This window comes from Bubalus bubalis, chromosome 20, assembly GCF_019923935.1.
Source record: "Bubalus bubalis isolate 160015118507 breed Murrah chromosome 20, NDDB_SH_1, whole genome shotgun sequence".
NCBI lineage: Eukaryota > Metazoa > Chordata > Mammalia > Artiodactyla > Bovidae > Bubalus > Bubalus bubalis.
Genome location: NC_059176.1, coordinates 68035296 through 68048443, shown reverse-complemented (window position 1 = coordinate 68048443; position 13148 = coordinate 68035296). Strand labels below are relative to the sequence as shown.

Genomic DNA, 13148 nt, shown 5'->3' with positions numbered 1-13148 from the left:
ACAATAATAAAATAAATATATTTTAAATGAAAATACATAAGCAAAAGTGTTTCAATGCTATGGTCAAATAACTGCATTAAATAAAAAGATGAGTGAAAATAGCCTTTACAACAGTAGAAAACCAAATTTCACTTTACAAATCAATAGCAAAAAGAAGAATAAATACTCTGGGCAAAGATAATTAAAAAATATGAAAGTTCCATGCTATTTGTGTGTGTGTATTCTGATTCTTAATTATTATCAAACATGTCTGGCATTACTCAAAGTACTCAAATGTTTGACAGGTAAGATTAACCAATTACTAAAAGGATATGAAATATTTAATGACCAAACACAATATCTCATTCTAAACTAACAGAAGAAGGTCTGTGTTTTATGCTGGCTAATACCCTAAGACTTTTGTGTCCTGAGCCATATCAATTTAGTTTGCATGGCTTTATTAACTTACTTTCTCTACTGTAATTACGTCTTAACTCCAAAGGAAGGACTAAAATCACTTCATATCTGAAATGTGATCCTCTGAAACTGCTCTCTTCCCTCCAGCTCTCTTAATACATCTGGGCAGGTACTTTATGCTGGCTAACTCCAAATTCATTCACCAATCTTTATCATGACATGCCATTATGAAAGAAACTGCAAAAACTAAACACTAGTATTCCAATCCTCACTTGCACTTGGGGGACCGATTTATGAAACAGGTCTGCAGACCTCAGTGGAAGTCTATCAGTAGATTTCTGAGGGTTTGCTTTCCTGATAAATGAGGCAAACATGACTAATTCATATTTTGAGTAGAAAAAAAATCATTTATTTTTTATTAGTAGATAAAATAAGCTAACTAGTATCACCATTTCAAATTATGAAAACAAAGACTATAGAGGTATCTACACATCATAAAACTGTTCTTTAACAAATTAAAAAAAAAAATGTGCTGTGCTCAGTCATGTCCAACTCTTTGCGACCCATGGACAGTAGCCCATCAGGCTCCTCTGTCCATGAAACTTTCCAGGCAAGAATACTGGAATGGATAGCCATTTCCTACTCCAGGGGATCTTCTGACCCAGGGATCCAACCCATGTCTCTTGAGTCTTCTGCATTGGCAGGCAGATACTCTACCACTGCACCACCTGGGAACATTTCAAGACCACTTTTCATATTGGCTAGTAAAAATTATCAAACTGTGGCAGAAATAAAAATGAAGCACTCCAAATAGTTTTTGTAATTTTGAATAAATTATTCAGATATGTTTATAGGAAAGGGAACAAGTGATATATTTTGTCTATTAACTTTAAGAAGATATATTCGAAAACAATGTTACTGACAAAAATCTTAATCTATCCCTTTAATCAAAAGAATAACAGCTTTGTCATCAAAGGATAATTTTAGTCATGTAGATAATTATCGTCATTATGACAAATGGACCCTTGTACTGTACAACATATAAAATTTCTTAATATGATTCCAACCTCTACTTTTATATTTGCTTTAGAGTAAAAGACATTTTAAAATGCAAATGATTAGTGAATGAACAGCTTCCAAATGCTGAACCACCAAAATACCAGATTTTTATCACACCACAAATCTAATCTTTGGTCCTTGATACCAGACTGGCAACACATTCTTTTACAGCCACACCCTTTAAGAATAAATCCTTACGTTTGTTCTATTAAAAACACATAGGCATCCTCTTCTAAACTTCAATAATCTCCTCCTGGAAAGTGTGAAACTGCTAACTGGAGTGTACTTCCCATTATTTTAATGGGAAAAAAATTACAACATGTTCTTTTAAGATAATGCAAAAAAATCCTAATTTCTTAATATGCAACCAATACATGGTAAGTAGCTATTATAAATAACTATCCAGTTAGGACATAGGACACTGTGCTTCCTAATCCTCAAATCATAAAGTTGTTAACACTCTGCATGCCGTAAACATGGCTTATGTTTGGACAGCAACGTTCTAGAGCCAAATACCCTTTTGGTGACATGTCATGCCCTTTAGAACATCTTCAAGTGTTTCTGACATTCTACTAATTCTACATAAAAAGTACCAACATTTTATCCACATAGTGTTTTGCTTAAAATGTTAGGCTGAATCTTTCAGACATAAGTATAAATCAGCTAAAAGGACACTGCATTTTGAGATATAAACATTCTAACATTTGGGTATCATGAGGCATTCTACTGAGAAAACAATAATTGAGACATTTTTGTATGATATACCTATATATTTTATGACATATGTGTATTTGAATAATACTCTTAATCTATACCATTTTATACTTAAATTCTCATGCAAAATCAAGAGTTTAGGGCAGACTATTCAATACCCAAAACTGAAACTAGAGCCAGCAAATATAATTAGCACTCAAAAGTACTAGTGGCATTGATGCATTCATGATGCTGCCAGAAAAAGGGGACGGGAAGAAGAGTGTTGCAGACTGGAAGAACAAACTGCTAAATTATACAGATTTGAGCTTAAACAGTACACGAAGACTAGGATTAACCACTGCTGTTGCTGCTGCTGCTAAGTCGCTTCAGTCGTGTCCGACTCTGTGCGAGCCCATAGACGGCAGCCCACCAGGCTCCCCTGTCCCTGGGATTCCACTAAGTACCTCTAATCCAGATAAAGCACATAGCCAAAAAGATGGGTACACCCATCCTGTATTATAACCCTCAATGGCTTGCTGCATTCAATTGTGACAGCACACCCTACATTCACAGTAACTGTTGTTCTTGTGATACACATTTACTGGGAAAATGCACATAATGTGCTGGTGGTTCAGTCGCTCAGTCGTGTCTGACTCCTGCAACCCCACAGACTGTAACCCGCCAGGCTGCTCTGTCCATGGGATTCTCCAGGCAAGAATACTGGAGTGGGTAGCCATTTTCTTCTCCAAGGGATCTTCCCCACCCAGGAATCAAATCCCAGTCTCCTGCATTGCAGGCAGATTCTTTACTGACTGAGCTATGTGCGAAGCCCTTCTTTTACATTATACATATTAACAACATTCCCTTATTTATCTAAGGTGTGCACTAATTCACAAAATAGAAATATTCACACAATAAAGTTGTATAAAGTTGTAAGAACTGCTTTATTGTGGAAATGAACAGAAGCTATAACACAACATTTCACTAATTTAAACTTGATTCAAATGACGTTACTGAAAACTTTATAGAGATTTAACTTATATACATCCTAAACAAAAAGCTTCCTTTTTTAAAACAGAATTACCTCTGGGCAGGGCTGTCATTCATTCAGAAATTCAATTAGCTTGTTTCTAATACTGATTTGCCTTCACTGGGAGAAAGAAAACTTGGGTGATTAGACAGCAAAGTAAGGCTTGGATGAAGTCTACCATTGTTAGGTAATGATTCTTGGCAGTATGAGTGTGCTAAATGCCTGGGAGAAGATGAGCATGATACAGAAAGAATAAATTAGAAGGAAAAACATTATTCTTCAGGTAACTATTACAACATTTGCTGTGTCTTCAGAAATAGAAATTCCTCTTTCTGCTCCGTCTGCTATATAGTGCTCAGGTTCCAAAACGCATTCCAGATACTTGGGCCAGCTATTCTAAGCTAGTTGACTTCATGGCCCACTTATGTGATTAACTACTACGTAATACATTTTTCCTAGTGGAAAACATTTAATATTTCTAATCAATCCATTAAGAAATGAACTTTTGGAAATATAATCTGCTTCTAATTAGAGACCATAAGAATAGTTAAAGAGTTAAATCATTAACTCAATTATTATTTAGTTCTGCCCTTTTCCACATAAAAATCAATTCCACTATAAACATGTCCTAAGCAAACGACAACACCAACACCGCACACATTTTGAAAACCTCTAATTTGGTTTTCAGTCAAAAATTCTCAATTAAAAATAGAACAACTTACCTTTAAAATCATCTCTTGCTCCTTGCCCGTCCTTCTTGTTCATTTTTATGTCAGAGCAGTTGTTAGAGGCACCTTTAGAGTTTTCAAGGTAAGCTGAGCTTGCTCCTTTCTTGGAGGGATGAGGATCACAGAGTTTTGCATTAATCTTATAAAGCTCGAGGGCTTTAATAGCTGCTGCATTGTTATCCATACGACGAAAAGTTGGACAGGAAGCACAAAACTCATTCGTGCAGGCCTCATTTCCACAGCCCTCAGTTAACTGGTGGTAGTAGCGTTCTATTAGATGTTTTGCAGCTGCTCGCTTCCTGTACCAGACATTCAAACGGTAAGCACAGTGATTAGTATAGCTCTCAGGTACAGAGCTCAACAGATCATCAGCAAGGCCAAAGTTAGTCAAGCACTGAAGTGAGAAACTTGCATATTAAGATAAAGTATAGAAAATGGAGATGCGCTACTTACACAAAACCTTTAACTGGAGAAATATTTGATAGCTATTTCTCAAGACCTATGAGTATCAATGCTTGTCAAAATACTGTTTTCATAGAATGTGCTTTCCTTTGGTTTGGTGAGTGGGGCTTGTTTGATGTGTTTTAATTGTTTAGCACAACAGCTGAAAAGTTTTGTGGCTAAGAGTTTTAGTATGTTATCACTTTAAAATTAACACTAAGAAAATGAAGAGTCTGAAGTACCATTCCAGCTTTCTTTTATATAATCCCCATTTTGTTTCAACAGTCTGTAAATACTTGATTGATAGGTAACACAGAACTTCCATGCGGAACAAAAAAGACCCCCCCCCCCCCCCCCCGCCTTTCACTATATGGGGAATTTAAAAAGATATTTATAAATAAAATATTCAAAGCTTGTATTATATTGCAAGCAAGTGGCTCAAAACATACTACCCTGAACCCAAAAGGTGTCATTAAAACTTCCTCATTAATACCATGGTACCATTAATACCTCATTAATACCATGCCATAGGAATATCAAATATTTTAAACTCTCTTTAGAGCAAAATCTTATATCCCTCTTACTTTGTGAGCTTAATGTATGTGAATGAATGTTTCATTGCTGCTGTTCCAGAAGACCTAGCAAGGTCAGTGAAAGTGAAAGTGTTAGTCCCTTAGTAATGTCCAACTCTCTGCAACTCACTGACTCGTTGCAGGCTGACTCATTGTAGGCTGCAGAACCGACTCATTGGAAAAGACCCTGATGCTTGGAAAGATTGAAGGCAGGAGGAGAAGGGGACGACAGAGGATGAGATGGTTGGATGGCATCACCGACTCGACAGACATGAGTTTGAGCAAGCTCCGGGAACTGGTGATGGACAGGGAGGCCTGGCATGCTGCAGTGCATGGAGTCACCAAACGTTGGACCCAACTGAGCAACTGAACTGAACTGAACTGACTGTAGTCAGGAGACTGTGGCCCACCAGGCTCCTCTGTCCATGGAATTCTCCAGGCAAGAAAACTGGAGTGGGTTGCCATTTCCTTCTCCAGGGGATATTTCCGATCTAGGGATTGAACCCGGGTCTCCTGTATTACAGGTAAACTCTTTACCATTTGAGCCATCCAGGGAAGCCCAGCAAGAATACTGAAGAAGGGGTTATTTCATCAAATAAGAAGCTGGACTAGATATCATTCTTTACGGTTTATTCAAATCTTAAGATCTATATACTTCTACTACTACTGATGTTATAAGATGACCATAACTTTGAGTAGTCTACTGAATTAAAAAAAACCATAATTCATAGCTATTCCTTTTGGTTCCAAATACACATGTAGGAATAAAAACATCAAATAATCATAACTAGAAAAAATAATTTACCTAATTTAATTCTTAAGATGTTCTTACAATTATCTCACAAACATGTAGGACTAAATGGCAAACATTATTAGTTTACATCTTGTTAATTGTGAGATACATCTTGTTAATCATGAGAAAGGGAACAACTCACAAGAAGACAAATAAGGGACACTTTAGTAAGTTCAATTTTCTCTCAAAAGTAGGACTTTGTCTCTAAACTATCAAGGTAAGTGACAAACAGTAATAAACACATTCAATTCATTCTGCCGCTCTGTTTTTCAGATGTTCCATGCAAATTTACCACTTACTACATGCAAATAGAGGAAAAAAGAAAAACCCACAAAATGCTCTTAAAAACTGCATGAACATGACTTGAGATATATTATTATATGCAGTTATAAATAATTCCACTCCTGAAAATTAAAATATTATTCCAAATATATTACTGTGCAAAATATTAAAGTGACAACATGTAAAGAGAAATAAAGGATCTATAAGATTTATGCCACATATTGCTGCTTCTTCAAAAATGCAATAGCTTTCCCTCGTGAGAATATAAATAAATATGCATTTTCTTTCTGGCAGAAAATTATTAACATGCATCAAAAGTCTTAAAAATGAATACGAGGATCAACCATATGAACCAAAGATCCCTTTTGGTGAAATAGGATAGTTTTGCAAAATACGATGTTTCTATCAAGCCTGGGAAAAAACTGACATACCATAAAAATAGGAGATTGCTAAAAGGAACTGATAACCATCCACACAATGGAACAAATAAAAATTATCAAGATCTGAATTTAGCATAGATCATTAATTGATCTTTTAATTGTAAAAGTCAGTTACAAAGTACTGTCATAATTAGCCTTTTTTATTTCAAAGTGTTAATAGAAATTCACATTTCTCTGAATGTGACTGGATGGGTTTTTAAAATTATTCTATCATGTTGCTTGTAAGTTATTTTTTCTATAACAGTACTTTATTAAAATTAATGCATATGAAATCGGGGAAATGTTAGTGGTCTTAAAACTTCATATATGTGATTTGAATGGCTTCCAGGTTTACTAAATTATCAATATGATTTTTTAAAGATTAGTTTCAAAGTTCAAAATACCAAAAATAATTTAGCTATTTTTAATAAGAATGTTGGGTTTTGTCCTTAAAAAAAAAAAAGTCATATACATAATGCTTTTGAATGTAATGCATAAACAAGTGTGAACACCAAAAACAGAACAAGACTGAGAAGTCAGAAAACTGGCTTTAAGTCTCATAGTAGCTGTACTATTGGGCCTCAGTTTCCAATCTTTAAGGCTCCCTATAACAGGGAGGTGAGCAAAGTACTAGCATTTATTGAATAGCTGGTATCATACTGGACACACTGCTAGGCACCATAACACAGGTTATCTCATCTGAGTTCCATGACTCTGAGGATTATCGTCAGTCTACAGCCAAAAAGGGACACAGAGTCAAACCATGTATCCAAGGTCACACAAAGGTAACTGCAGAACTTGGATAAAAACAGGAGTCCAGAGGCCTTCCAGCTTCAGAGTCTAAGTCGACTATACTGTCTTACAGAAGGTGATACATTTCAATTCCAATTCTTAACAATAGTAGTACTAAAAAACTTATATGGAAAAAAATATCCTATAAATAGTATGTAACTGAAAAAAGTAAAATGCATTCTGAAAAACCATAATTTGAATCTCATATGTATGGAATATCTGGCATCACACAAGAACACAAGCTTCTTGAGGAACAGGTAGCACTCTATTCAGCAAAGTAAACATATCTATTTTTTGAAGACCTACATGTTAGGCATTTTACAGATACTCTCACTTTGGAAGATAGTAAACCCTGTAAGTTAAAAGCTCACACTCAGGCCAGACTGTCCAAGTTCACATGATGGCTCTGCCACTTAGTAACTATGTGACCCTGAATACGTTTTTTAAAATCTCCTGTGTCTCAGTTTCCTAATTTTAAAAATGATGGTATATAGGATTTTTATGGTTGTGAGAGAACTGAATGAGTTACTATGTATATAAAAAGTTCTTAGAACACTGCATAGCACACAGTTTAAGCACAAAGTGTTAGCCACCGTTATTGTTTCAATTGTTACTACCATCCTAAAAGTCTGTATTATGCTCAGAGGAGTTACGTAACTAGTCACAAATCTTATAAGAGATCTGAATCCAGGTTTGACTCCAAACCTTGGGCCTTTAATACCATTAAGAAGAGATTTACGAGTAGGCCCCTCTATTTGATCCGTTTCTCTGCCCCAAGACTTAGAAACAGCAGCTAGACTGATGAGACAAGACTGAAAGGCCAAGCCAGAATCTCCATGTTATCAGTGGGATCAACCATACCAAGTATTTTTCTTCTTCCCTCACTTCACTGACACCTGGAATTAGCTGTACAGAATTCTGTATCCCCATCTAATTAAGAGCATATTAAAAAAAAAAAGGTCTCGACATGGGGAAATGTGTATGCTAATAATGACATTTTGGTAAATAACCTGTACAAGATTAATCCCTATACACTAAGAGTTACCAATTCAAAGATCATGGACCAAATCTGTCACCTGCTTTTTTTTAAAAGCTTTGTAGGCTAAGAATTGTTATTCAATTTTAAATGGTTGAGAAAGTCAGTTAAAAAAATTAAATCTTGTAACATGTAAAATTACATGAAGTTCAAATTTTAGCATCCACAAAGTCTTACTTAGAACATAACCATGCTCATTGATTTACATGTTGCCTACTGCTGTTTGCACACTAAAGCAGCACAGCTGAGTAGTTTTCAGAGATTGTACAGTCTAGCTTGCAGATCCTAAAATAAATACCACCAGGCCGTGAGAGAAACAATTTCCCAACTCTTAATTTAGAGACTGTGCCCTCCAGTGATGCTTCCATCCAATCACGTGGCCTCCTCACTCTTTTCAATCAGCAAATCAGTGCAATAAAATGCATAACTCCCTCAAATGTGAAGAAAGGAGGGAGGGAGGAAAGGAAAGGTAAAGAAGGGACAAGGAGAGAGAAAGAGGAGGAAGAAAATGAGAAAACAGGAAAGATATGAAGAAAGGTCTTTTTCCTACTGGTTCCTTCAGGGACATATTATGGGTCATTCAAAACTATCTCATGATGGTTTCTGGCTTACTTTCTATAATTTCCTTACATCTTACTTTTATTTTATGCAAAAAAAAAAAACAAGTACTTTATAACATACTGACTTTTTATAAAAGGTACTTTTTCTTATCAAATCCTGTGAAACCATCTAGTGAGAGTGCTCTCAATGATCTTGATTCTTGACATTATTTACACATTTAAAACAGTACTTTCCATTGACTTACCTTATTTCTATGAATCAGTAAGACAGTCCTACAAGTAAATGTTCTATGGAATAAATCATATGTGGAGGGCAAGTTACTCTAGAAAACGTGGCAGAAATCTTTTTAAGAATGGTTTCACCTTCAGGGAAAGGGATGTCAGTGACTGAAATGTATGGGGATAAAAAAGATGGATTGATGAATAAAAGTAGAAGGGTAGATATGTGACAAAGCAATGTAAATAATAAAAACAGAATCTAGATGACAAATGAGATGAAAAATTCTAGTAGAGGTGATGAAAGTCCAGCTGAGTTACTTCAAATCCTAAAAGATGATGCTGTGAAAGTGCTGCACTCAACATGCCAGCAAATTTGAAAAACTCAGCAGTGGCCACAGGACTGGAAAAGGTCAGTTTCCATTCCAAATTGCAAAGAAAGGCAAAGCCAAAGAATGTTCAAACTACCACACAACTGCACGCATCTCACATGCTAGCAAAGCAGTGCTCAAAATGCTCCAAGCAAGGCTTCAACAGTACATGAACCAAGAACCTGCAGATGTTCAAGCTGGATTTAGAAAAGCCAGAGGAACCAGAGATCCAATTGCCAACATCTGTTGGATCACAGAAAAAGCAACAGAGTTCCAGAAAAACATCTACTTCTGCTTCACTGACTATGCTAAAGCCTTTGACTATGTGGATCACAGAAAACTGTGGAAAATTCTTCAAGAGATGGGAATATCAGACCACCTTACCTGCCTCCTGAGAAACCTGTATGCAGGTCAAGAAGCAACAGTTAGAACCAGACACGGAACAAATGGATTGGTTACAAATAGGCAAAGAAGTACATCAAGACTGTATATTGTTACCATGTTTATTTAACTTATATGCAGAGTACATCATGTGGAATACTGGGCTGGATGAAGCACAAGCTGGAAACAAGACTGTAAGGAGAAATATCAATAACCTCAGATAAGCAGATGACACCACCCTTATGGAAGAAAGCAAAGAGGAACTAAAAAGCCTCTTGATGAAAGTGAAAGAGGAGAGTGAAAAAGTTGGCTTAAAGCTCAACATTCAAGATCATGGCGTATGGTCCCATCACTTCATGGCAAATAGATGGGGAAACAGTGGACACAGTGGCTGACTTTATTTTTCTGGGCTCCAAAATCACTGCAGATGGTGACTGCGGCCATGAAATTAAAACACGCTTGCTCCTTGGAAGGAAAGCTATGACCAACCTAGACGGCATATTAAAAAGCAAAGATATTACTTTGCCAACAAAGGTCCATATGGTCAAAACTATGGTTTTTCCAGTAGTCATGTACGAATGTAAGAGTTGGACTATAAAGAAACCTGAGCACCAAAGAATTGATGCTTTTGAACTATGGTGTTGGAGGAGACTCTTGAGAATTTCCTGGACTGCAAGGAGATCCAACCAGTCAATCCTAAAGGAAATCAGTCCTGAATAATCATTGGAAGGACTGATGCTGAAGCTCCAATAATTTGGCCACCTGATGCGAAGAACTGACTCACTGGAAAAGACCCTCATGTTGGGAAAGATTGAAGGCAGGAGGAGAAGGGGAAGACAGAGGATAAGATGGTTGGATGGCATCACTGACTCAATGGACATGAATTTGAACAACCTCTGGGAAATGGTGAAGGACAGGGAACCTGGCATGCTACAGCTCATGGGGTCACAAAGGGTCAGCCATGACTGAGCAACAACAAAGATGACAGGCACATGGCATCAACTTATCTGCTTGTTTGTAAATTTTTAAAATAAATCATGCAGGGAAAATACTGTTGCCATATTGCAACTTTTTTAGAGAACAGATCAAATAAACAGCAGAGGGAATGGTTTCAGCCATCAACGAAGGAAAAGGAAAACCATCATCATCAATGACACAAATACCACATTTGCTGACTCAGTTTTTGGAACAGTCCAGTATTTAACAGAAACAAAAAAACCCAAAAAACCCTATAATAATAAGAGTTATACTCTGATCACATTATGTACAACAACTTAATTTGTCTATTAAGGAAACAAATATGAGGAAAGTATGCTAATGTTCCAGTACCAACAGCAAACCACTGACATCAGAACCACTGAAACAACTGCCAGCAATATAACATGAAAGTTGAAAATGATCTTAAATTGAACTTAATAGGAAGCTGGAAAATAAACAATGAATACAAGAACAAAGGCGATGAAATAAACACCAACTATCAGGGGACGTCCCTGAGTGGTTAAGACTCCACACTCCCAATGCAGGGGGCGTGTATTTGATCCCTGGTTGGGGAACTAAGATTCAGCATGCTGCATGGTGTGACCGGTTAAAAAAAAAAAAAAAAAAAACAACTGTCAGAAAGTGAAGATGTTATCAGTGAACAATAAGCAAACAAGATTGGAATTAAAATTAAAAAGAATGATAGAACTTAAAAGAATCAGTACTGTGACTGCAACCTAAAAACTACTGGTGGACAAAGTACAGAATAATTAAAGGTGATAAAAAGGCAAAGATCAAAAGAACATGTGAATGTTAAGTATAAGGACTTTAACTGAAAATAAAATCAAACGATGATGTGAGGAATCAAGACGTCAGAGATAAAACACAAAGGGCCCAAGACTTGTATCATCAGTCTATAAAGCTAGTAACCACTGTTTACTAGCATCAAAGTAAGCAGAACACCTTTGTTTCTTTTAAGATATTACCTCTGTAAATGTGCCATCCCCTTTTCCAAAGTTTTACTTAACATAAAAAAATTTTAAGAATGACCAATGTTATCCTAGATATTAGTAGGCCTTATAGAAACAGATCCAATGAAAAAACAACTGTGACACAGCTATGATCAGGTTTAAGGTAGTGTCTATTACAATGGACCTGAATGAATTATTAAATTATTTGAATTATGAACTCATTATTACCATGATCCAAACAACAAACCATTAACTACAGAATAAGATATAGTTTCCACCAAAAAGTTTTTACTTAAATTGGTATATTTTACTTTAGAAATATGTTCAACAATAACTCCCGAGTACTCTTTTCTGAGATTTATAATCTCACTGCCTAAATAGTTTCTTACACAGTATACACAGAAACTGTAGAATAAGCTTATATAAAATTACTCATCTTAAAAAATCTTCTGGTTTTTTTAAACAGCATGACATTTTAGAGCGAAGTATAACACACAAACAATAAAATATATCCATCCATCTCCCTCCAATTAAGATCTGAAAGGGAAAGGAATACAAAGCACATGCTGGCACTGCTGCAGAGCAACTACTAATTCTCTGTGATGATCGGGAAATACAATCTTTGATTTCTATTTCTGATTCAAAGACAATCAAGACAAAACTTGTCCCATGACTAATTATACACTTGAGTGTCTACCATGGATCAGGCAATATGCTGTAATTTCTGTGACAAAGATCTGGCTGGCTATTTTGCAATTCTAGATAGCCAGATCACCTATAAAATAATCTTTTTGTTAGGGAGCTCAGAAAACCTTGGAGTTATTTAAAAACTTAATAGAATTTAATATACACTGCTGAGAAAACACCTGGAGTTCTTTCAGTGTTAGGGTGAAAAAATTATTAAGACAGATATTTTAATTTATACTAAAGATTATTTAATATATATCAAAGTTAGTTTTGTATAGATGATAAATGAACCCATAGGTATATTTCTCCATTAACTGAACTGTACAACTACTAAATTATCTGAAAAAAGATAAAAAACTAACCAGCTAACCAGAACTGAGTCAGCAGGCTAGAGAAAAAGGAAGCACGAGATTCTCACACAGAAACTCGGACTTATATGTGATGCCAAAACTTTTTTGAGAGCTCTGAAACCAGTTAGAAAGCTGCAGGTACCCCCAGCAAACTCAAAGACTAAACCAGCCAGAAATGTGTAAGAAAAGTTATTCCGTATCAACTGCCTCAACCTCTTCCCAAGTAGCACAGTTCACAATAGTGATGAAAAGCCTAACTTACAGCATCACCCTTGATAAGGGAGGAAAAAAAAAGAGAGAAAGAGAGAGAGAATTATGTCCAACATTCCAGTTTTTCTAGGGGCTGTCTAAGGGACTAGTTTCTGTCTAGCCTAACTCAGAGAACTGGACCCA

The 13148-nt window shown here is 36.0% G+C and overlaps 1 protein-coding gene across 8 annotated transcripts in view; it reads right to left on the bottom strand.

Annotated features, from left to right (window-relative positions):
* UBE3A (ubiquitin protein ligase E3A) overlaps window positions 1–13148 on the bottom strand; it is a 95954-nt gene that overhangs the window by 27099 nt on the left and 55707 nt on the right. For 7 of the 8 annotated variants that reach the window (XM_025271698.3, XM_025271695.3, XM_044932905.2 and 4 more), the window contains one exon: window positions 3901–4205. In XM_025271698.3, the coding sequence (XP_025127483.1) occupies window positions 3901–4205 (305 nt within the window). Of the gene's footprint in view, window positions 1–3232; window positions 3299–3900; window positions 4206–13148 lie in introns of those variants that run through there. The other variant, XM_006042876.4, reaches the window with a different exon arrangement.